General features: G+C 49.1%; 1 protein-coding gene across 8 annotated transcripts in view; it reads left to right on the forward strand.

Moving 5' to 3' along the window:
• The window catches only part of LOC141148189 (guanylate-binding protein 1-like), a 229,852-nt gene extending 210,907 nt beyond the window's left edge, over positions 1 to 18,945 (forward strand). For 7 of the 8 annotated variants that reach the window (XM_073635388.1, XM_073635395.1, XM_073635392.1 and 4 more), the window contains one exon: positions 18,670 to 18,945. In XM_073635388.1, coding sequence (XP_073491489.1) covers positions 18,670 to 18,788 — 119 coding nt within the window. In that variant the 3' untranslated portion in view covers positions 18,789 to 18,945. The remainder of the gene's footprint in view (positions 1 to 18,669) is intronic. The other variant, XR_012245180.1, reaches the window with a different exon arrangement.
• The last annotated feature ends 4,620 nt before the right edge of the window (positions 18,946 to 23,565 follow it).

Consider the following 23,565-nt stretch of genomic DNA (forward strand, 5'->3'; position numbering starts at 1 on the left):
GCAGAGCGCTTCGCAGGCTTCTATTCCACTCTATTTCTGGTCCCAAAGAGAACGGGGGGATGGAGACCTGTGATAGATCTAAAAAGGCTCAACAGGCACATACACCCGGAAAGCTTCAAGATGGAGTCTCTACAAACAATTATTCAGGCAGTACAACCAACAGATTGGATGATCTCAGTCGACCTGCAGGACGCGTACTTACACGTGCCAGTTCTACCTACCTTCCAGAAGTATCTCAGATTTGCAGTAGGTCAGATCCACCTGCAGTTTCAAGCCCTGCCCTTCGGTCTGTGCACCTCCCCCAGGGTGTTCACCAAGATTCTAATATCCGCTCTGGTTCCCCTGCGGGAGAGGGGCTTGAGGATATACCACTATCTGGATGATATCCTCCTCCTAGCAAGCAGTCTGGGTCAGCTGGTGGATCACCGAGATATTCTTCTCCAGTCCCTGAAAGAACTAGGATGGTTGGTAAACTTAGAAAAGAGTCAGCTCACGCCTACTCAGCGGATGATCTATCTAGGTGCGATGTTCGACACCCGGGAGGGGACAGTGTCATTACCATCCCTGAAGATGAGGATTATTATCCAGAAGATGGTCAAAACCATTGCGAGCTGGTACCTAACGGCATCGCAATGCCTGAGCCTCATTGGCACAATGTCTGCCTGTATACCAATGATTCCTTGGGCCCATTGGCATTTGAGGTATTTTCAGACGGGTTTCTTGGCGCAGTGGAAGAAACAGCAACTCTCTCAGACAATTCTACTGACGGGAGCAATGCGCAGGAGCCTTCATTGGTGGACTCTGCCAGAAAACCTCTCCAAACCTCGTCATCTGGGTTCCCTCTCCTGGATCACAGTTACGTCCGACGCAAGCGGACAAGGCTGGGGAGCCCATTGCGGGAAAACCAGGATACAGGGGAGATGGTCCTGTTCCACCCAGGGAGTAGTATCCAACATCCTGGAGATGAGGGCAGCATTCTTGGCACTAACTTCATTGGCATCTCAGATCAAGGTACTCTTACGCCTGGACAACAGGGCAGCTGTCGCGTACCTGCAGAGGCAGGGGGGCACTCGCAGCACATCACTCCTCAGGGAAGTAGAGCCGATCATGCTCTGGGCAGAGAAGAACATCCTAGACCTCAGGGCGATGTATCTCCCGGGAAGGTTGAATACGGAAGCAGACACGTTGTCGAGAAACTTCCTGGACAACAACGAGTGGGCTCTTCATCCCCAGGTCTTCAGTCAGATTGCCAACCTCTGGGATCCTCCTCAGATAGACCTATTTGCCTCTCCGGAGAATGCCAAGCTGATCAGATTCGTCTCTCGCCTGCCGTATACGCAAGCAGAGGAAATAGATGCCCTGTCATGCCCCTGGAGGTTCACCACCGCATATGCTTTTCCCCCCCGGCCATTAATTTTCAAATTCCTCCTGAGACTTCTCAGAGAGACAGTCCAGGTATTGGCAGTACTCCCATATTGGCCGAAGAGACCCTGGTTTCCTCTAGCTATGCGCCTCAGTGTGAGCTCTCCGATCAGGATCCCTCCTTTCCCTCAACTTCTAACGCAGGGCAGTTTAGTGCATCCAGACCCTCAGAAGCTGAATCTTCGCATCTGGAGGTTGAGAGGCGAAGGTTCGAGTCCTTAGGATGTTCCCCAGGGGTCATATCAACCCTCCTAGGAGCCAGGAAACCAGCAACCAACGCCATATATTCAAGAATATGGAACAAGTTCTTGTCATTTGCTACCTCAAATGAGTTTGATCCAATCTCTCCTTTTACATCAGATGTTCTCGGTTTCCTCCAGTCAGGACTTGATCTGGGTCTTGGCCTGAGTTCTCTCAAAGTGCAAGTAGCAGCTATTTCTGCAGCAACAAATAAGAGATGGGCAGAAGAGCCCTTAGTAGTCACTTTCCTCAGAGGAGTGTTAAAGATTCGGCCACCTGTCAGACGGTCTTTTCCCAAATGGGATTTATCCCTGGTCCTTGAAGTCCTCTCTGACCATCCATTTACCCCAGTGGAACATCTGACAATATGGAACATAACACTGAAAACGGTTTTTCTGTTAGCCATTACATCTGGTAGAAGGATCTCAGAACTCCACTCGTTGGGAATAGGTGATGACCACATCTCTTTTTTTCACGATAGAGTGGAACTTCGTCCCCTTCGGGGGTTCACACCTAAGGTCACTACTCCAAGCCACCTTTTGGAGCCCTGGGCACTACCGGTATTTGCTGAAGCAGATTCAGGATCATGTCACGAGCTGGACATATCCAGAGTGCTCAGAGCCTACCTAGAGGCCACTAGATCCTTCAGGAACTCAGAAAGACTCTTCATTGTTCCATTCGGCAAATACAGGGGCAAAGAAGCTTCCATCAGAACTCTGGCATCTTGGGTGGTAAAGCTAATCCAGAAGGCCTACAGGATAAAGAATATGGAACCTCTATCCCGAGTGAGTGCTCATTCCACAAGGGCAGTCTCAACCTCCTGGGCAGCAAGGGCTAACGTGTCATTAGAGACGGTGTGCAGGGCCGCCACCTGGTCTTCTCGCAATACTTTCCTCAGACACTACCGTATCGACCCAGGAGCTCTCACGACAGTTGAGTTCGGGAGAAGGGCAGTTCAGGCTGCGATGTCTCATTCTAATTAAACATTTATTGTTAAGCATTATCCCACCCGTGTCAGCTAGTTATTTATCACTAGTATGCTGCCATGGAGGCACCAGGAAAACGGAAAATTGTATCATACTTACCGTAATTTTCCTTTCCTGGTGCCTATCCATGGCAGCATACGCTCCCACCCTCGGTATTCTATTTTACGGAGAATGTTGGGGGAGGGACTTCGTCTTTAATTTATGCTATTCACTGGTCCTGAGGGAGGAGTCGAGGCGGAGCTCTATCACTAGTATGCTGCCATGGATAGGCACCAGGAAAGGAAAATTATGGTAAGTATGATACAATTTTCCGTTTGTCTAGCTACTCAAGAATTATTCCCAGCACCTCAAAAGACACCGGGCGTCTGGAATCCTTTTTGGAACTGCCTTTGCGGTAGCCCCTCAACGCCCGCCAGACCACAAAAGATTTTGTGAAATTCCTGTAACCCGCCAACTGAAACAAAAAGGCCAAGGCCGCCATCTTTTTTTCTATCGCCGCCCCCGAAACACCGTTCGAATAGTTACTCCATATAAACCACAAAACCCATGCCTGTATATCTTCAGAGTTCTCTGACCCGCCTACCTCCTCCAGCAGCGCGAACCATTCCTGCCACACTTTAGAATACACCTTCCAGGATCCAGCGCTGAGAGACTGCCTGATCAATCCAGCGGCGACTCCAGTGCAATGTTCCATAAACCTGGTGGACAAGGCTCCCCTGCGAAGTCCGCCTCCGGTGCCAGTGTACGAAATTCTTCCAATTGGAAACGAGATAAAGCATCCGCTAACTTTTTATCCACCCCGTGAATGTGCACTGCGTATATAAAAGCATTAAGCCTTAAACAACTGTAGCACTGGTAGATTTATGATCTACCAACTGATAGGTAAATTTAGTGAATTCGTTAGGGGAGTTAGGTTTGCCTCTGTTCCAGCTTGGCTGACGTTGCGTGTCGTTCCACACTGAGCCGGTGGGTGTCGCTGTTTCCATTGGCTAGTGTTGAAAGGGCAACGTGTCGAAGCGTATGGGTGCTCCTCTGTCCCGGTGACAACTCGGTGGAGGTGGTCCTCCGAGTTGCATTCTGGGAGAGGGTATTTATGGGACAGATGCCATGTTTTGGGGTTCGTTTTACAGCCACCTGCTGGCCCTCCCGGCCGACAGGTATGCGTTAGAGTGCTACCTCGTGGTCCTCCGTTCCGGAGGCCCGCGCCGCTGTGGCGCGTGGGTGGGCCCAGAAGCATGTCTGGGGCCTACCACAGCAGCCGAGGAATCGTCCTGAGCTGTCTATCCAGAGTGAAGAAGCTGGACAACCGAGAAGATCCCAGGAGAGGACCCGTCATGGAAGGATCATGCAGAGTGCTGGTCTGGAGAGGGGCCTGGTGACTCGGTTGGAGGACGTATCCTAAAGTAGTTCTACAGCATAGTACTGCCGGTTGGCTTAGAGGTCCAAGTACTGTGTCTGACATTCACCGCAAAGTTTAATACATCCTGTGGCAGAGGATTGTACGGATTTATTTCAAGCAAGTCTGTGGCAGAGACTTTTGTTCGTGCTACGTACTGGCTGCTAGGTAAGTGAGAGAGGCCTATCCAGGCAAGCAAAGATTGTGTCCTACAAGGGGATTGCATCCGATTACAATATTCAACTTTAAAGGACGTTCTCAAGAATCCTAAAGAAAGGTATTTGAGCTTCCCTGTAGCTTCCCTCCTGCCTCTTTCCTGCTACTTCCTTCGTTACTTGGTTCAATAAGCATTGAAAACGTACTCAAGTGTTGGTGCTTTTATCGTCCAGAGCATAGGCGTGCGCACAGGGTGTGCCAGGTGTGCCTGGGCACACCCTAATCGCCTTGTGTGGTGCATATTCCCCCTTGTTTAGACCACTGATATTTCCTCCCCAAAAAAAAGTTACAAAAGAAAATAATTTTTAGAAAAATAAAATAAACAAAATTACACTGTCCACTGCCCTACTGACACCATCAGTACATATACACATGCATATGTATTTGAGCTTTGGGGTGCACACCCTAATGCAAGAGGCTGCGCACACCTATGGTCCAGAGGTAAACTCAAAGGTGCTGGTGAAAGAGAGGTGTCGAGAGTGAAGGTAACGGCCCGCTTAAGCCAGGAGCTCCACTGAGAGTTATTGCTAGATGTGGGTGCGTCGTCCGGGATTTGTTGACCATCAATTCTCGCAACCCAGAGAGGTGTTTCACCGGGAATTTACAGCGAAAGCTGGACTTTGTCAAATTTTTCAGGAAGAGAAGAGGTTAAAAGTTGCAGGACTTTATTTCTGAATGCGTAGGTGGCGGGCGCCAGTAAAAGCCCGGGAGCTACGTGATCAGAAGAACAAGTGGGAGGAGCCTACCCTACTTGATACCGCTTGGGACGCGTGTATGTGTTTGGCGCCAGAGAAGAAGAGAGGTCTCGTGATCATGCTGAGAGGATCAGAGTGTGGCCATGTCTTTTTCAGCAATGCAGCCAATTATGGGACCAAGAATGTTCCCTGCAAACACCGTGTTGAATACTGTGCTGACCAGAGCCCTGCTTACAGATACTGGTGTTCTTCTGAAGCCGCAGGGGAGGTTTGTTCTGTATACCTCAGGAGATATTGAGGGACTGGGCATGATTTGCCATAGATGTGAAGGACTGGCCGTACATCTCCGTCCATTTAGTCGATGTCCGCAATGTGGAGAGTATTTGTTTGTGGTGGAGCAGCCTACCATGTCACCCCGTGCTTATCGGATGGATTGGGCAACAGGTATCGCCACAGTAGAAGCTGCTATTACTACGGAGAGAGAGCGGCAGGCCGTCACTTTTCCTGTTGTTGCCGAGAATGTTCTGGAGAGAGACACTGCTGTTGCCGTCTCATCAGCGGACATTGCTTTGAATTCTGAGTCCACCACGCCTGTCTCTGTTGTACCTGTACAGAGGAAGGTGGGATATGTGAAGGCTTCCCGCGGCCGTGGCCGAGGCCTACCCCCGAGGTTACCCGAACCGGATCCAGCAAAGTCCATGACAGGAACGGGTAAGCAGCTGATGGGGAATGTATCTGGGACTGTAAATAAATATCTGCCAGCGGAAGAGTTGGGAGATTCGGAAATAGAATCCATGTCGGATCTTTCTGGTGATGTTGACCTGTTTGAGACTATGTCACAAGAACTGTTATGGTCACAAGGCGAAGACATCGCCTCTGCTATGACTTTCCCTGAATGGACAGCCCTGAGTTCTGGGAAGACATCACTCTGTGTGGAGCCACACAGCACGGTAAATGAGACTTTGTCGAAAGTTGTTAGTTCACTACAGACACCGGCTGGGTCTATGGTGAGCAAATCCTTGGATTCCTGTGTGCCTTCTGGCATGGGAAAGAACAGATCCCTTGCCCAAACTTGCACGTTTGCAGAGAATGTTAAACTAGCGTGTAGTGACCCTGGACATTACTAACCCCCCACACTATGCACAGCAGACATGACAGGAGAAGACACAGGTACATTATCCTTACCAGGCTGCGTTGGGTGAGAAGACCCTCCAGCCGTCGGTCCCGACACCACAGCCGCCTCCTGGGGATCCTCCGTCAGCTCACCGTCTTCACTGCTGCTGCAGGAGGCTGCTGCTCGTCCCTGTGACCGACACCGCTCTACCTCTGCTCTCTCCCTCCCTTCTGGTGTGGCATGAATGACTGGCAGTGTAAAGCTGACTGCTCCCTGAAGGCTCCGTCCACCATGGCTGCGTCCCTCCTCTGACATCATCAAGCTGCGCCACTGCTGCGGCCAGCGCACAGGCATCTCTTTGGCCAACCCTCCCAGGGCCTGACTTTGACCTGGAGGTGGGGCCTCCCGACTGATGTGTGCTGTAAGCCGTAGAGCCTCCTCCACGAGGCAAGATGGCGCCCCCACGAGGTGATCCGCTGGCCGCAACCGAGGAATGGCTGGCGCCCAAGGGTACAGTTCTCCCGCGCCTAGCTGCCCCCCGACCGGAGCATCGCCAGAGGTGGCAGCTGCATGAACTTGAGCCTGGATTACGACGGAGGGGACCAGCCCAGGCACCAGGTGAGAGCCTCCCCTTCTTGAACTTTGCCGTGGACGGGGATTCCTCCCAGGCCCCCTGCCAGCCGACGAGGGGGTCTGTTTAGTAGGGGGGCCTGAAGGGGCCCAACTGGAACTCCCAAGCTGGCATTGAGTCCTGGGGGTGTTGTCTGGGCTGAGGCACTCCGGAGACCTTGACCTCCTAGCCCGTGTGGAAGCAGGCCCCGGTGTAGGGGGGCCCTGCATCACCCCCTGCAGAGATGCCGCAATCTGACTCTGTAGCCAGTCAGTGCCATGAATCTCTGCCGCAGCCCTAAGCTGCCCTAATAGCTGCTCTAACTCACTCATTCTTGTCTTCTTCTGCAGCCCTGAACTTTCCAACCAGCTTCTTCCTCCAACTGCTGACCTCTGATCTCACCCCTCCTGGACTTTACTTACCACTCCTCCCCCACTCGTCCTATCCTCCAATCCGGTAAGACTAATACTTTCTCAAACACCCCTCCTTTATTTTACCCTTTTTTCTCCATAAGTTACTTACACCCTGTCATGTATGTCCTGCGCCTACATTTGCAATTTTGGCTACGTACATGTCTTTCCCACTTGGATTCACAAACAGCAGACCTATGCTACAAAATCTATGAAGGGAACATCAGATGAAAGAAGTTTTTCTGTTCATCACATGCCTGGGGGGTCACTTGGTGGCCTATGCAATCTGGTGAGCGCTTTGATATACCACTTCTGGTGAAGCACTTTATTTGAAGCATTTGCACTTTAACACCACACGGTGATTGGAGCACATATAGAAGATTCATTATTAATGTCTTACAGCAATGTTTGATAGAAATATGGACTTTTATTAACTTTAATTTATATTCACTTTATGATTATTTAGCCTGTTTTCTATTGCACTACTGTTGCGCCCTTTACTGTTTCACATTTGCTTATTAGGCATCACTAATTTTAGAATAAACAGGGGTTGGTGCTAAGTTGGTTTAAGGGGTAGGGTGAACCCACATCCCAAGTTAAACTAGCTAAATGGAAATTGATCCTCTTACGGGACTTTAAAGGGAACACCTACTCACGGGTCATAAAGAGTATGAAAGATGTAAGATTGTATTCAAATGATAGAGTGTTTATTAATAGTATAGATCTTCAAATAGATCTGTGGTACATGGGGTAAATATGCAGCATATGTGATACATACAAAAAGATAGCAATACAAAATGCAAAAAATTCACAATCATAGAACTCCAATACAAATGGAACACATATGCGGGGAGTACCCGACACGTTTCGAGATATACTCTTCCTCAGGGGTTCGGGCATGGTTTGGAGCAGCTGGGTACTATACCTCCCAACTAGCCACTCCTTTCTATGTACACATGTTGGCCTACCGGCCTATACAGACTGTGCTCTGATTCTCAAGGCTCTGATGAAGAGGTTATCCTCGAAATGCGTCACCCAATTTTAAACACTTGTCTTAACATGGGCATATGTTACTTTTAACCTATTCTTTCCTTTTATTGCATATTTTGTTACCTGTTTGTATGAAATGTAGTATTGCCATTATCCATTTGTTTGCATTTCATTATATATGAATAAATTATACATTCTTTGATGTTAGCGGTTGATCACATGCCCTCCATCCACCCTTCTTCACAGCAGCTGGGTACTCCCTGGGGTGGTCAGTTCTGGGAAATCTCCTCCTCTCCCTCCCCCCTGCCCCCCTGTTGTGCTGCCTGGTCGTCGCTGTCGGTTGCTGGGTGCCTCTAGGACATGTTGGCCCCTACCTGACCTTTTGTGGGGTCCCCTCTGGGTGGTCTCTGTGCTCTCCAGGTGTGGGGCGTGTGGCTGGCATCCTCCTCTGCGTGTAGCAGCCTCCATTTGTTTGAGGCTGGGCGTAGCCATTTTCTCATAGCCGTGGCGGCCATTTTGCTTTGGTCTTTGGGCATTCCTGGCTTCTGGCTCTGTCTGCGGAAGTGTGGCTGGCAGCCATTTTCTTGTAGCCTCCTGGGGAGACTTCTGCTAGCCCTCTAGCGCCTAACGTTACACCTGGAGCCTGGCGCGAGCACGGATCTCCTTGTGGTGTTTCCCATCTGCCAGAGGATGGACGTCACACAGCACTGCTCCTCTGCGGTTTGAGTCAGGGTGGTGAGTCCTTCTGGGGTTCCCCCAGTCAGCGGCAGCTAGGGGGGGTGTTTCTCTCACTTGTGGGTGTTCGGTCCCTGGTGGTGTCCGGTTGAGCGTGCGATTGCCATGGCGTCCGAGGCAGGTGCCCCTCCCCCAGACACCCCCGTGACGGCAGCTGGTCCCTCTGGGTCTGCTGTTCCACTGGATGCTTTGTCGGCAGTCCTGGAATCCTTCATCCCCCCAGGTTGAAGTGGCGTGCAGGCGTAAGGCGGGTAAAAAACGTCCCCTACCCCCTCCGTCTTCTGGGGAGGACTCTGATCCAGATTCAGGCTCCACCATAGTGGGTGGCCCCTGCCTGGAGGGCTCAGATGATGCAGGCCCTGATCATTCAGACAGCGAGGAGGAATCCTCCGCGTCCGTCGCTGCGCATGACAAAGCGATGGTGGGCGCACTCATTACGGCGATGCGCGATACCTGAAAAATTGAGGATCCGGCGGGGGCGTCTGAAGAGGTGTTGGTCCCCTTTGGGCCTCATAAGCTGGTCTGCACCGCTAAAGTGTTTCCTTACGTGTCTTATTTCGATAGGTTTGTTTACAAGGATTGGGAACGGCCGCAGCAGTCCTTTTCAGTCCCGAGGCGTTTTTCGGTGCGGTACCCTTTTGAAGAAAGTCTGTTGAAGAAATGGTCTTCCTCTCCTGTCGTGGATCCCCCAGTATCTAGATTGAACAAGGCGACCATGATTCTGGTGGAGGGGTCCCCTTCTTTCAAGGACCCTGCTGACAGAAAGGACGAGGCGTTCGCTCGGTCTATGTTTACAAAGGCAGGTTCGGCCCTTCGTTCGGTGTTAGCCACGGCTCTGGTGTCGCAGACACTTACTGAGTGGGCTAAGCTGTTACACCGCAAGATGGGTAATGAGCAAGTTTCTCCGGTCTTTTTCTCCGGTCTTTTCTCCCACAGCCAAAAAAGGGCAAGCAGCCCCGTCGCAGGCAGGGCCCCTCTTTTTCTGTTCACAAGTGTTTTTTTTTATGTCCGCCCGGTTATGCAGGCAAGAGTTTCCAGCCCAACCAAGCTCCGGCGGAGGACCGAAGCATCCTTGGCATCACAAGCCAAACAAGCCCTCTTCCGTATGAAGTCGAGCGGGGGGCTGCCTTCGGTGGTTTGCGGACCGGTGGACTTCCCTTATTTCCAACCAGTGGGTCTGCGAACTCATTTTGTCCGGCTACAAAATAGAGTTTCTTTCCTGCCCACCAGACAGGTTTTTTCCCTCCAATCTTCATCTTCCCCCGTCTCGTCGGCAGGCTTTGTTTGGGGCTGTGCAGGACTTGCTCCTTCAGGGGGTGAGTTCCTGTACCAGCTTCAGAAAGGTTTTGGGGTTTCTACTCCAATCTGTTCATAGTTCCAAAGAAGGAAGGGGTCCGATCGATCCAGGATCTCAAGGCCCTCAATTGTTTTGTGAAGGTACGGAGATTCGGGATGGAGTCCGTTCGTTCTGTGGTGGCTGCGCTTCATCAGGGAGATTTCCTGGCCTCCCTGGACATCAAGGATACAGACTGGCATGTCCCCATCTGTGTCAGGCACCAGCGTTTCCTGCGCTTTGTGGTAGGGGATGCACACTATCAGTTTGTGGCACTTCCCTTTGGCCTGGCCTCGGCTCCCCGGGTCTTCACCAAGGTGCTAGCACTGGTTCTGGCGTTGCTGAGACAGTGAGGAATCTCGGTCATGGGCAATCTGGACGATCTCCTCCTGTGAGTGGTGTCAGCTTCAGAACTTAGGGCCAATGTGGCGATTGCCATGCAAGCCTTGCAAGAGTTCAGCTAGGTGTTGAACTTCCAGAAGTTCGTATTGCTCCCGGCCCAATGCCTTGAATACTTGGGGTTGATTATGGACTCTGCGAAGGCGAGGGTTTTTCTTCCGCCGATAAAGCTTCAGACCCTTCACTCCGTGGTGCGGTTCCTGCTTTTGGTCGTCTCTACGTTTCTGCATGCGGGTTCCGGGCCTCATGGTATCCACCTTCAAGGCAGTCCCTTATGCCCAGTTTCACACTCGGATCTTGCAGAGGGAGATTCAAATGGGATGAATCCCCGGCATCTCTGGATTGTCAGATCTGTGTGGGCCGTCTGACCAGGGCCTCGCTTCTTTCGTGGCTACGTTCTCTGGCCCTACGGACCGGGAAGTCGTTTCTTCCTCTCCATTGGACAGTTATCATGACGGATGCCAGCCTGATTGGCTGGGGGGGTTCTGGGCCTTCGATCGGCCCAGGGCCACTGGACGTCGGGAAGAGTCTCATCTATCGATCAATCTCCTGGAGTTGCGTGCAATCAGGTTATGTCTCTCCAGTTGGACGCAGCTGCTGCGCGGTCATCCGATCAGGATCCAGTCGGACAATGCCACGGCGGTGGCTTACGTCAACCACCAGGGGGGAAAGAGGAGCTCAACAGCGGTGCTGGAGGTCTCTCACATTCTGCAGTGGGCAGAACTTCACATGCCGGCTCTCTCCGCCATCTACATTCCGGGCGTAGAAAACTGGCAGATGGACTACCTCAGCCGTCAGTTGCTGGATCAGGGGGAGTGGTCACTGCATCCAGAGGTGTTTCGTTTGCCTGCGTGGGGGCACACTGGACATGGATTTTCTGGCCTCCTGTCTCAATCAGAAGGTGCAGAGATTCCTTGGCGGATGCGTCGGATGCTCTCGTGGCACTGTGGGGGCATTATCAGCTCATTTATGCCTTCCCTCCTCTCAAGCTCCTCCCTTGTCTGCTGCGCAGGGTAGAGCCCGAGGGGATACCGGTTATTCTAATCGCTCCGGATTGGACTCGGCGTCCATGGTACCCCGACGTGGTATGGATGGTGGTGGACGCTCCCTGGCTAATGCCAGTGCGGGAGGACCTCCTGTCTCAGGGACCGATATTCCACCATGTTTTACCGACTCTGGCTTTGACGGCCTGGCCATTGAAAGCCAAGTGCTGAGAGAACAGGGGTTGCCGGTTTCTGTGATTGCCACTATGTTGTAGACGCGTAAGTCTACTTCACAGAGGATTTATCATCGCACCTGGAAGGCTTACATCTCTTATAACCCTGTGCGAGGCTGTGGGGTGGCATGCGCGTTCCTATTCGGTATCTCCTTGTGTTCCTGCAGTGTGGGGTTGATCAAAAGCTGGCTTTAAGCACTATCAAGGTGCAAATATCAGCTCTGGCTATTTTTTTCAGCGGCCGTTGGCTGCTCACTCGTTGGTGCGTTCCTTTGTTCAAGGGGTTCGGCACATGGCTCCCCCAGTACGCTCGCCTCTGCCTCCATGGGATCTCAATCTTGTGCTCTCGGTAATTCAGAAGCCACCGTTCGAGAACATTAGGGAGATCCCCTTACTCACACTCTCTCAGAAGGTTGTCTTTCTAGTGGCTATTATGCCCGCTTGGCGAGTTTCTGAGCTGGCGGCCTTGTCGTGTAAGTCTCCCTATTTGGTTCTCCACAAGGATAAGGCGGTGCTGCCTCTGCATCCCACGTTTCTTCCTAAGGTGGCATCTGCCTTTCATCCAAATGAGGACATTGTCCTTTCTTCCTTGTGTCCTCGACTGTCTCATCCCAAGGAGGTCGCCTTGCACTCTTTGGATGTGGTTCGGGCTTTCCGTGTGTATGGAAGTGCTGTGTCTGTCAATGAACTCAGAGAAAGGGTTTTTACGGTGAGTAGGAAAAAATCCCGTTTTTCTGTACTTGTAGAAAGTCTTCTCAGCCTGAAAAAGAAAGCCAATGCAGCCAACAAATCTAAGGACTGGTAAACTGCAATATATTACATTTTTATACTTGTGCTTAGATACACTTTAACCCTTTTACTGACACTGCTGTATGCCATGAGTCATTGGCGGGGGGGAGCATATGTACCGTATTTATCGGCGTAGAGCACGCATAGGCGTATAACACGCACATTAATTTTAAGAGGGAAGTTTCAGGAAAAAAACTTACATTTTAAATAAGGAACTTTGAAGCAAAATAAGGGTCAATGCCAATCTGTAGCCTCACAAGTGCCATCAATGCAGCCTCATCAGTCCACATCAATGCAGCCTCACCATTGCCATCAATGCAGCAGCCTTACCATTGCCATCAATGCAGCAGCCTCCCCCATTGCCTTCAATGCAGCAGCCTCGCCATTGCCATCAGTGCAGCCTGATCAATGCCCATCTGCAGCCTAGAGGGGACAGGGAGGGGGGCAGGACGAGCGCCGACAGATTACATACAGTGAGAATCTAATATGCTATACAGAACAGTGGTTCAATGGTGGCCCAGGAGACAGGACTTCCTATTACAGAGGCCGCCAAGTAAACAGGAGATTCTCACTGTATGTAATCTGACAGCTCTCGTCCCGCCCCCCTCCCTGTCCCCTCCAAGGCAGCTAAAATTGAAGTATCGTCATATAACACGCACACGCTATTTGCACCCGTGTTTCATAGTGAAAAAGTGAGTGTTATACGCCAATAAATACAGTAAATCTGACAAGCTGACTGTTGGCTGTCAAATAATACCGTGTTTCCCAGAAAATAAGACCTATTTTCTAGGATGGCTGCAATATAAGCCCTACCCCGAAAATAAGCCCTAGGCAAGATCCTTCTAAAATCATGAAATTCACGCTGTAAAATGATTATATAATGTTCAGTGTGTGTCTTTATGTAACATTATTGTAGAAAATACCTTATTTACAGTGCCGCTGGGCACTCATATGACCCCCCGGAGCTCTCCTTCGCTCCTCCCAGCTGATGTCAGCAGCCCCTCCCTCTGCAGCAGATTAAATGTTTTTACAAGGACTTTAACTAGGGTTTATTTTGGGAATTACAGAGATGCTGACTCCTGAGCTGATGGGGGGGGGGGGAGAGTGGGAGAGAAGACAGGACAAATAAGCCCTAATGCATTTTTGCAGCCAAAATTTTTATTGTGTATAGTGTGTGAGTCAACGCTCACTGGCAGCTATAAGGTGGACCATAAGGGATCAATAACGGGGGGGGGGGGACAGCAAGATATACCCAAAATGAATTAATAAGAATTAGTATTGACAGTCCATAGTAGTAAGGAATATCAAGGAGAAGTCCACAGAACGGATGGATCTACAGGTGGATGGGGATTGCACACACAGTCTCCGGCAGCTCCTCAGCAGGCAATGGAAGTTCCCACAGACACAATCTGCTGACCCAGGCACCCTCTTTCTGCTGTTTTTTTTTGTTGGCTGTCAAATGGAAGTGATCCGGTGGCTATGTAGCAGTCTGAATACTCCCCTCCCACCCCAATGGACTGGGAACCCGCAGGGCAGGTGCCATTAGGTAGAGGGAAGGGAGATATGCGAACGCCCATTGCTGATCTCCCCTTCCTGCTAATGACCCAGAAGTGACATGTAAAACATCTTTTTGCATCCAGATGACACTTTCCCCGACCCTATAGTTGGAGAGGGAGCATAATCTGCAGTGCACTAGCCTCATTGGATCACAGGTGCGACGTCAGAGGGTCTTTTAGACCCCTGATGACTCATTAAAGAGAGCCTGTCAACAAAAAAATAAACTTTCTGTCCCCTCTGTAATAAAAATGTAATACATGCATGTACAAATGTAAATATACATTTTGGGGGTGCCTAAGAATGAAAAAGATGATTGCCACACACATGTTATATATTGTCACGCACCCCGAGGTGAGAGCAATAATTATAGGCCCATTATTCATGTGTAGCACCCTGATGTTTAGGCAGGGTTGCTCCTTTAGGTGTAGTTACCTAAGACAAGGGCAAAGCAAGGACAGATTAGGAGGATATATATTATATCCTCCTAATCTGTATAGATAGATATTAGAACATATACGGAATCTCAGCCAATGGGCAGGAGTTTTCCTAAATCCCTTGGCCTGCTGGGAGAACCTATATATTCGGGTGGAGTCAGTGTTCTGTGCCACCTGGACGGCTGTTTGGGTGGACGTGTGTTGTGCTGCCCGGGCTTCTAGGCTGGAGTTTGGGGCTATCCCGGGCACAGATGGCTGCTAGGCTGTCTGAGGGCCTATCCAGAAGCAAGAGAGCAGCGTAGGGTTGGGATTTCAGCTTGCAGTCCAACCAGAAGTGACGGTTCTGCCGGCCTGGAGAACCTGTCATGGTCGGAGGTAGAAGGGAAGCTTTTGCCACTAAGGGACCAACCACCTTATTACCAGGGACCACAGTGAGTAGCTGAAGCAAGTACCGGAGCAGTATTCTCACCAACCGGGGACGGTGAAGAATCGGGAAACTTCAGCAGGTATCAAGCCAGGGACCCAACCAGTGGAGGTGACGCTTGCAGAGTATTATTGTGTGTCAAGCCAGGGACTGAGCAGGGCAGTGGGGTGACACTTGAGAAGTATCTGGAGTGCCAAGCTAGGGACCCAGCAGAGAACCGGGGGTGACGCTTAAGGCAGATACTACCATGAAGACGGCACGGTGGTGTAGTGAGTAGCACTCTCTCCTAGCAGTAAAAAAGGTCACTGGTTCAAATCCCAACCACACCACAACACTACCTGCCTGGAGGTTTCATGTTCTCCCCGTGCCTACGTGGGTTTCCTCCGGTTTCCTCCCACACTCCAAAGACATTCTGGTAGGTTGATTGGCTTCTGTCCAAAATTGGCCCCAGTATATGAATGTGAGTTGGGGACCTTGGATTGTGGGCTCCTTGAGGGTAGGGACCGATGTGATTGTGCGATGTATGTGTGGAGCACTGCATAAATTGATGGCGCTATATGGGTACCTTTAAATAAATAATATTTAATAGAGGAGCATCTTAATGAGACACAAGGGATAGAGACAAATGTAGACACTCAGTTTGGACTGGTGTCTATATTCAACCTTACTAACTATGTTACAGCTTGTGTTAGGAACCGTTCAAAGACTGTTGCCATAGGAGACAGCATTCCTACACATGCAGATGTGGTGTCTTGCTGGATGCCTTTCCCTGCATGGCTGTCTACCTCTAGAAGTCTCAGCAGGGGCGGGCTGGGCCGGGGGGCAGGGATGCAATTTCCCCCCAGGCCGCTCTAAATCCCCATAAAAAGGCCGATGTGCTGCCAGCTGGGAACTGAGCATGTGCAGTTGGCCGAGTATTACTGCTCGGGTGACTCCAGAGGGAGCTGTAGGAACATTTGTGCTGTTCCCTGCTTCTGAGCTGACAGTTCTGTGTCCCTTCAGAGCACAGCCCAATGGAAGAGGGGGGATCCGCTCTGCCTCCTCCAGCCCCCTCTCTCACTGTGCCCTTCCACACTCCGGGCAGCCTGTGTGCTGCTTCTGTGAATAGAACGTGTGGGCGGGAACATTCAAACTGAGATCTGTCGGAGTTCTGTATAGGACGCTCTGGAAGCTGATAACTGAGCCTCCTGCCTGCTGGGTCCTTCCTTTCAAGTGAGTGATCTGTGACCGGCCTCTCCCCCTCCTCCCCCTGCAGATAAGGAGGTTTCTTTCAGCAGCCTGTGCAGTACCTGCTCCTATGTACTATGATGTGGGCTCACACTGGTCTGCTGCAGTGTTGGTGATCTCACTGTCTTCCTGCATGTCCCATAGACTTCTATTAGTTTGCACATTTTTGCTGCATTTTCTGAAAGTGAACAAAAACGGCTGCATCTTTGATGCGCTATAAAAAAAAAACTGCAGCATAAAATGCACAACCTAAAAGAAGCCTATGAGACTGTGGCTAAGGAAAACTGTACATAAGCACTGCGGCCAAACCGCAGCACACCATTGTGCGCCCAAAGGCTTGTACACACTTGCAGCAGGCACTGCCACTCTGAAAAGTATATCAATGCTCAGGTCACTTTTGCTCATGCTCAGCGGCTCCAACCAGAGCTGTCAGTTTTTTTGTTCAACTCGCTGGATTGAGCAAAAAAAAAAAAACAAAACTAGTGGTGTGTACAAGGCTTTACTATGTTGATAAAGGAATCAAGCAATTTTCCTGAGTAGTGGTCTCTGTGTGTGTGTGGACAATTTGGAGCGATGTCTCTCTCTGTCAGTGGTGGCTGGTGCTCAAAATGTTTTATTGGGGGGGTGCAAACTAAAAAACCCCTATCAATTGCAGCCTCACTCTGCCATTAAATGCAGCCACTGTGCCCATCAAATGCAGCCAATGTTACCCCCCTGTCGGCATTTAACCAGCACCCCACGTCGCCCGCTGTCTGACCAGCACTTACCCCATCTTGGTGGCGGGTCAGGCAGCAAGTGACGGGGGGGGAGCTGTGGGACAGGCAGCAGCTCCTGTGTTCTCTAAGCCTACTCCATGCTTTTCCTCCTGCTAGACATCCAATAGGAGCGCCTGTCCTTTCAGCCAATCAGGTGACGGGTACCAGACCCGCTCTTCCTGATTGGCAGAGAGGCGGTTCAGTGTTAGAAAAGGAAATATTCATTTGCTTTTCTAACACACCCGGGTGGGCTTTGAGCGCAATGCTCTGCTCTCCAAGTCCACCCTATTTTGAAGCCTATCAGAGCCTCTGGTCAAGCTGCTTGAGGTGAGGTTGGGAGCAGTGAATGAATTAGAACATTTGGGTGTCATGGGAGCATGAGCCGGCAGCAGAGGAGGAGATCACATCCTTAAATCTCAGCCAGGGTTCATGCTGGGACTTGTAGTCCTTTACTTTTGGGGATGTGACACCCCAAAAGTGAAGGACTAAAGGTCCCAGCATAAACCCCTCAGAGCTCAGGATGTGTCACATACCCCCGCCCCCCCAACTAGTGAAGGACTACAGGTCCCACTGTCCCAGCTTAAACCCCTCAGAGCTGAGGATGTGTCACCCCCCAATTAGTGAAGGACTACAGGGCACAGCATTAACCCATGGGATCTAAGGGGACACATCCTTAGATCTCAGGGGTTAATGCTGGGACTTGTAGTTCGTCACTAGTTGCTGAGGGGGGGGTCAGGTCCTCAGCTCTGAGGGATTCATACAGGGACTTGCTTGCAATTTAGTTCCTGAAGGCCATGGTAGTACAAGTCCCCCACAGGCCCTGGGGGGCCACATTGTCCTCCCTGCCCCCCCCCCCCCCCCAGACACATACACACACCTTTGTGATCATGAAAAACCTTAGCGGCTGTTTTTTCTGATCCATCACTTTGCCACCACCGGTTCTATGGGCCACTTGACTGGACTTGCCCCCCAGGCCTAAGGCTGCCAGCCCTCCCCTGAGTCTCAGAGTCTGCTAATTGACATTGCAACTATCTAAGGGTGTCCTGGCCCTAACCCTCTCTCCCACAGTTCTGTTCAAGAGAAATAAAAATCTCTTTGCATTCAAGAAGTGTCTGGCGCCCATGAATCTATCTTGCATTACACCCACTATGCCTAGCAACCCACTCTACACAGAAGGATGTCAGGAGCTCTTGGCTCCGAAGGTTCTCATTAGACTAAAGGAGGCCTGGAACCTTGCTACACATGGTTAACTCTAAACTGATGACCTGTAGGGAGCTTTTAAGCGTCATCTATGGGAGATAAAGGGTACCAAAGTTTGTCGCCGTTTCAGCACACACAATGCTAAGCCTTGACATGATTTATTTAGCGCAACCTCACCGTCTATATTTTACAAAACATTGGGTGATTTATCACACTTTGTGTGCCCTAATAATAAATGTGATTTTTTACGGAAATTTTGTATTTCATAAACTGTTGTGCTACTATTGTGTGATATAAAAAAAAAAATGGAACTACCACTATTTTATTCTCTAGGGTCTCTGCTTTTAGAATATATATCATATTGGAGGTGTTAACTAATCTTCAGGACAAAAATTATTTTTAAAAGTACGTGCAAAAAAATAATAAAAATGGCACTGGCAGCGAAACAGTTAAACCCTATAAATGACCCAACAAAAATTATTCTGGCTACTGATTTCTTTCACCTTTCATCCTGTCATTAGGGAACAATGTCCTTGAGGTGACTGATGACATGGAGGTCTCAAGCAGGAACAGAACAGCTAAGATCTTGAAGGAGAAGCTCAGATCAAGTTACTGTCCAGAACCCGGAATAAGACAGTGATATGAGCCAAAGATTTCCCCATATAGGAGAGCAACGACTGATATAATGGACTATAGTGTATATTTATACTGTATATAATTGTATTCTATGAATATTGTACAGTATATTCTCTTTTTCTTTTTTTAAAAAATAAATGTGAAATGCTGAATATTGAAAATGAATCATTTTTATTTTTGTCAACAGGTGGAGCTATAAGCTCCATTTTACATGTTTTCTTCTGATTACCACCTGCTGAAAAACCTTCACATACTCAGTCCCTTATACTAGTATTAAACCTTTACAACAATATTAATTTTCCATTTAGGTCTACTAATTCAGGATTACCCATGCAGTATTTTCTATAATTTGATCCCTAGACACCAATGTCGTTCCCTCTATTACCTGGGAAACGAGCATTGTTGAGGTCACTGAATGGTCACATGGTAGGCACTTTGGCATGGTGTGGTCTCAGAACCTGCTGTCATTCAAAGCCATTGGAAGCAGAGCATGGAAGTAGCCTGAGATGTAGGGCTTCAGGTCGGGGCTCTGTGGGGGGCCAAGCCATCACTTCCAGGACTCTGTGTTCTTCTTTACACAGAAGATAGTTCTTAATGACATTGGCTGTATGCTTGGAGTAGTTGTCACGCTGCAGGAATAAATGTGGGGGACAATCACATGCCTCCCTGATGGTATGGCATGATGGATAAGTATGTGCTTGTATTTCTTTTTTTTGAAAATTGACAGTTTTTATTGAATTTTTCAAGAAGAGAAAAAGTTGACAATATTAAATACAAGGTAATACAGTTTGTAGCGTAATAAGTACTTCTAGAGTAGAGTCCAAATAAGCAGCAATTGGTGAAAGAAGCAGGGTAATATGTGCCAGTTGGTCTAGTAACCGTTAATAGGCTACATTGACATGACATTATTTAAATATTACTGCATGTATACCTTGCATGACTAACAAAAATAAGTAGGTTAAGGGGAATAGAGAGAGATAAGAGAAAGAAGAGAAAAGGGGAGAGGGGGAGGAAGAGTAAGGTGGGATGAGTGGAGATGGAAGAAAAGTAGTGGAGAATGATGAAGGTGAGGGAACAGCGCCCCGCCTCCGGAGCCCAGGACCTCCTGAAAGTGGAAGGGACCAGTAAGCCATGACCAGTGGTAGGGAAAATTAAGTTATGGGATTTTCGAAGAGGACCCATAGCTCCCATATTCGATTATGCTTCTCAAGATTGTCATTCATGGAAGCTGTCAGGTACTCCATTCTCTTGACATCTGTGATCCTGGAGTGCAGTTCCGATAGCGAGGGTGGCTCTCTCTGTTTCCATTTTAGGGCCACCAAGCATCGTGCGGCAGTTAATATATGTGACAGAAGTTTCTTGGACATTTTGGAGAGAGAGATTGGTGGAGTACCCAACACAAAAGTCTTCGGATCAAAAGGCACTTCAGTATCGAAGATGGACCGGAGCAGGGAATGTACCATTTGCCAGTACGGAGTGATCAGGGGGCAGGTCCAATAAATATGAAATAGCGTCCCTCTATCTTTACAGCATCGCCAACAACGAGAATCGGCTGATGGATATATGGAATGGAGCAAGTCTGGGGTCTAATACCAGTGGAACAAAATCTTATATTGGTTTTCTTTATATAGCGTGCATACAGAGCTCTTAGAGGCCTGAGACCATATGAGCTGCCATGTGTGTAGGGGGAGATCTGCTCCCAAGGCTCGCTCCCACTTTCCCATATATGCATGACGTGATCCGGTTGGCGAAAAGTCAAAAGCTGATAGGTTTGTGAGATCATACCTTTAGGGGACGAGCTCTCTAAGCACAGTTTTTCAAATTCAGTTAGGGGGGAGAATTGAATATTGGGGACCATAGATTGTGCATAATGTCGTATTTGTAGGTAGCTAAAGAAAGCCTGTTTGGGAATGTCAGTCTTTTTTGCAGATCCTGAAAAGATCTCAGCTTCCGAGTCCTAGGGTCTATCAACTGGCCATAGCGAAATAAGTTCTTTTCCATCCAGAAGTGTGACATCTTTGAGGCTATCCGGAATGTTGGGGGTGAATAGGAAAGACGTGACCGGTGAGGAGGAGGTGGTAAGCAGATATGTCAATTTGGCACGATGCCACAACAGGCGTAGAAGGGACATTGGTCCTAATAGCTGTAAGCCTTCCGTAGGTATATCAGAGCTCCATAACATGGAGTTCGGATGTGTAGGGGCCAGCCAGAGCTTCTCAATTTGTGTCCATCGATTGAAAGCATGAAGGGTACACCAAGAGGCCACAGGGCGTAGTTGGGCTGCCAAGTAATATTTGGCTATGTTAGGAAATGCTAGGCCGCCCTGATTACGGGAAGCGTAGAGAACCGATTTAGCAATCAGGTGTCTCTTGTAATTCCAAAAGAAATTTATCAGGTCGCCCTGTAGCCTCTTGAGGTGTGGGGTTGGTATAGGTATCGGAAGTGTCTCAAATAGGTATAGGAGCTTGGGTAAAATCGTCATCTTCAGGGTCGCTAGACGTCCAAAGAGAGACAGTTTCAGGGATTTCCATTTGGTCAATGAGGCTCTGATAGAGGTATATAATTGGGAAAAGTTGGCTTTATAAAGGGATTCATATGTGGTTGTGAGATGAACCCCGAGGTATTTTAAGGAGGAAGTCTTCCAGGAGTAATTAAATGTTTGCGAAGGAGCCGCTAGTGTCTGAGGAGGCATATTGAGGGGGAGAGCCTCTGTTTTAGAATTATTAATTTTATACCCTGATAGGGCACTATATCGATCCAACTCTGCATGTAAGTTCGGGAGAGAAATATGGGGTTGCGTCAGGGTGAGGAGAATGTCGTCGGCATATAGGGAAACCTTAAAATCTCTGATATGGACTGGGATACCATGAATATTTGGGTTCTCCCTAATGTGGGCTGCTAAGGGTTCAATACACAGGGCGTAAAGGAGCGGTGAAAGCGGACAGCCTTGCCGTGTTCCTTTAGATATCGGGAAGGTGTTAGATGTGGCGTATTGGGTACGTACAATGGCCGACGGGGACGAGTATAGGTGGGAGATGGCTCGTAAAAAGGGACCTTTAATTCCGGCACGGCGTAGAGTCGCAAACAGGAAGGGCCAGCTTAGCCTATCGAAAGCTTTTACGGCGTCAAGACTGAGCAAGAGTGCTTCTAAGTTGGTCCTGTTGGCAATCTCCACGAGGTCAATGACCGTACGCGTATTGTCTCCTGCTTGATGCAGAGGGATAAAGCCTACCTGATCTTTATGAATCAGCGAAGGCATAAAATTGTTTAACCTGTTAGCTAATAATTTCGTGAAAACTTTTAGGTCCGCGTTGAGTAGCGCGATGGGTCTGTAATTTGATGGTAGGGTATGGTCTTTTCCAGGTTTGGGAATCAGCGTGAGGAAGGAATTTTGTATATCCCGCGGGACAGGTGTTTCAGACAAAAATTAATTAAACAGGGTTGTCAACACGGTAGGAAGGTTTTGTAGTAATGGTACGGAAGTCCATCGGGGCCTGGGGCTTTGTTGTTCGGGAGGGTTTTAATTGTGTCAGTGATTTCTTCCTCTGTGATGCAGGAGTTTAGGGTTGTCAGGGCAGAGGGGGAGAGTTGTGGTAATTCACAGTCATCTAGATAGGAGTGGATCATTTGGGACAAGTCATGTGAGGGGGGAGTATGTGGGACAGTCGGATTGTTATATAATGACGAGTAGTAATCGTGAAAGATCTGAGCAATCTTGGTGGGATGGGATTGGGGAGTGCCACTCTCATCTTTAAGATGGGAAGTTGAAGCGGTCACCACTCGTTCCTATAGCTGTCTGGCTAGTAGTGTATGCGGTTTATTAGCCTTATCGTAGTAGGTTTGCCTTAAGCGTAGTAACGCTTTTTCAATTTTACCCAAGTCTATATCTCTTAATCCTGCCCGGACACTTATAAGCTCTCTAAGGATGTGTAGGGACGGAGAAGAAAGCAAGCGCGTTTCCAACTGTTTGAGCTTATCTAGTAAAGCTCTGCGAGCAGTATTAGCGTTTCTTTTGAGAGCAGTAGAGAGTGAAATACATTGGCCTCTAAAGACCGCTTTATGACCCTCCCAGAGAGAAGAAGTGGAAACCTCAGGGGAGCTGTTTTCTGCAAAATATAACTTCAAGGTATTTTCCAGTTGCTCCCTGGAGGGGTCATGTTTAAGCAGGAAGTCATTCAAGCGCCAATGACATGTGCGGAAGGTTCCCGGGGAAAGTGCAAGAGATAGTTTGATCGGGGCGTGGTCCGACCATGAAATTGCCTTAATATCTGAGCCTTTGCAAGCTCTCAGGGTCGGGGCATTTACAAAAAAGTAATCCAGGCGTGAGTGGGATTTATGAGGGTGAGAGTAGAAAGTGAATTGTTTGGCTGACGGTTAGATAGTCCGCCAAGAATCAAATAGAGCATATTTCCTAGTTAGTTGACGGAAGAGAGTTGATCTTCTATCAAGGCCTTGGGGGTCTGCCCATGTCCTAGGGAATGTCTGTCTAGGCATGAGGAAAAAGTCAGGTTGAAGTCTCCCCCAATAACCAAATATTGGTGGGGAGATTCAAATAATCTTTTATACACTTTAGATAAAAAGGAGCTTTGATTAGTGTTCGGGGCGTAAATGTTGCAAAGGGTGAGATTAGCACCTTTCCATGTACCTCTCAAAATGATATAGTGCCCTAAGGGGTCTGATAATATGGATTGTAACTGGAATGGGGAGTCTTTTTAAAGAGAATTGCTACTCCAGCCCGCTTACGTGGGCTAGAGGCTAGGTATATTTGGGAATAATGTTTG

This window comes from Aquarana catesbeiana, linkage group LG06 (genome assembly GCF_042186555.1).
Source record: "Aquarana catesbeiana isolate 2022-GZ linkage group LG06, ASM4218655v1, whole genome shotgun sequence".
Classification (NCBI taxonomy): domain Eukaryota; kingdom Metazoa; phylum Chordata; class Amphibia; order Anura; family Ranidae; genus Aquarana; species Aquarana catesbeiana.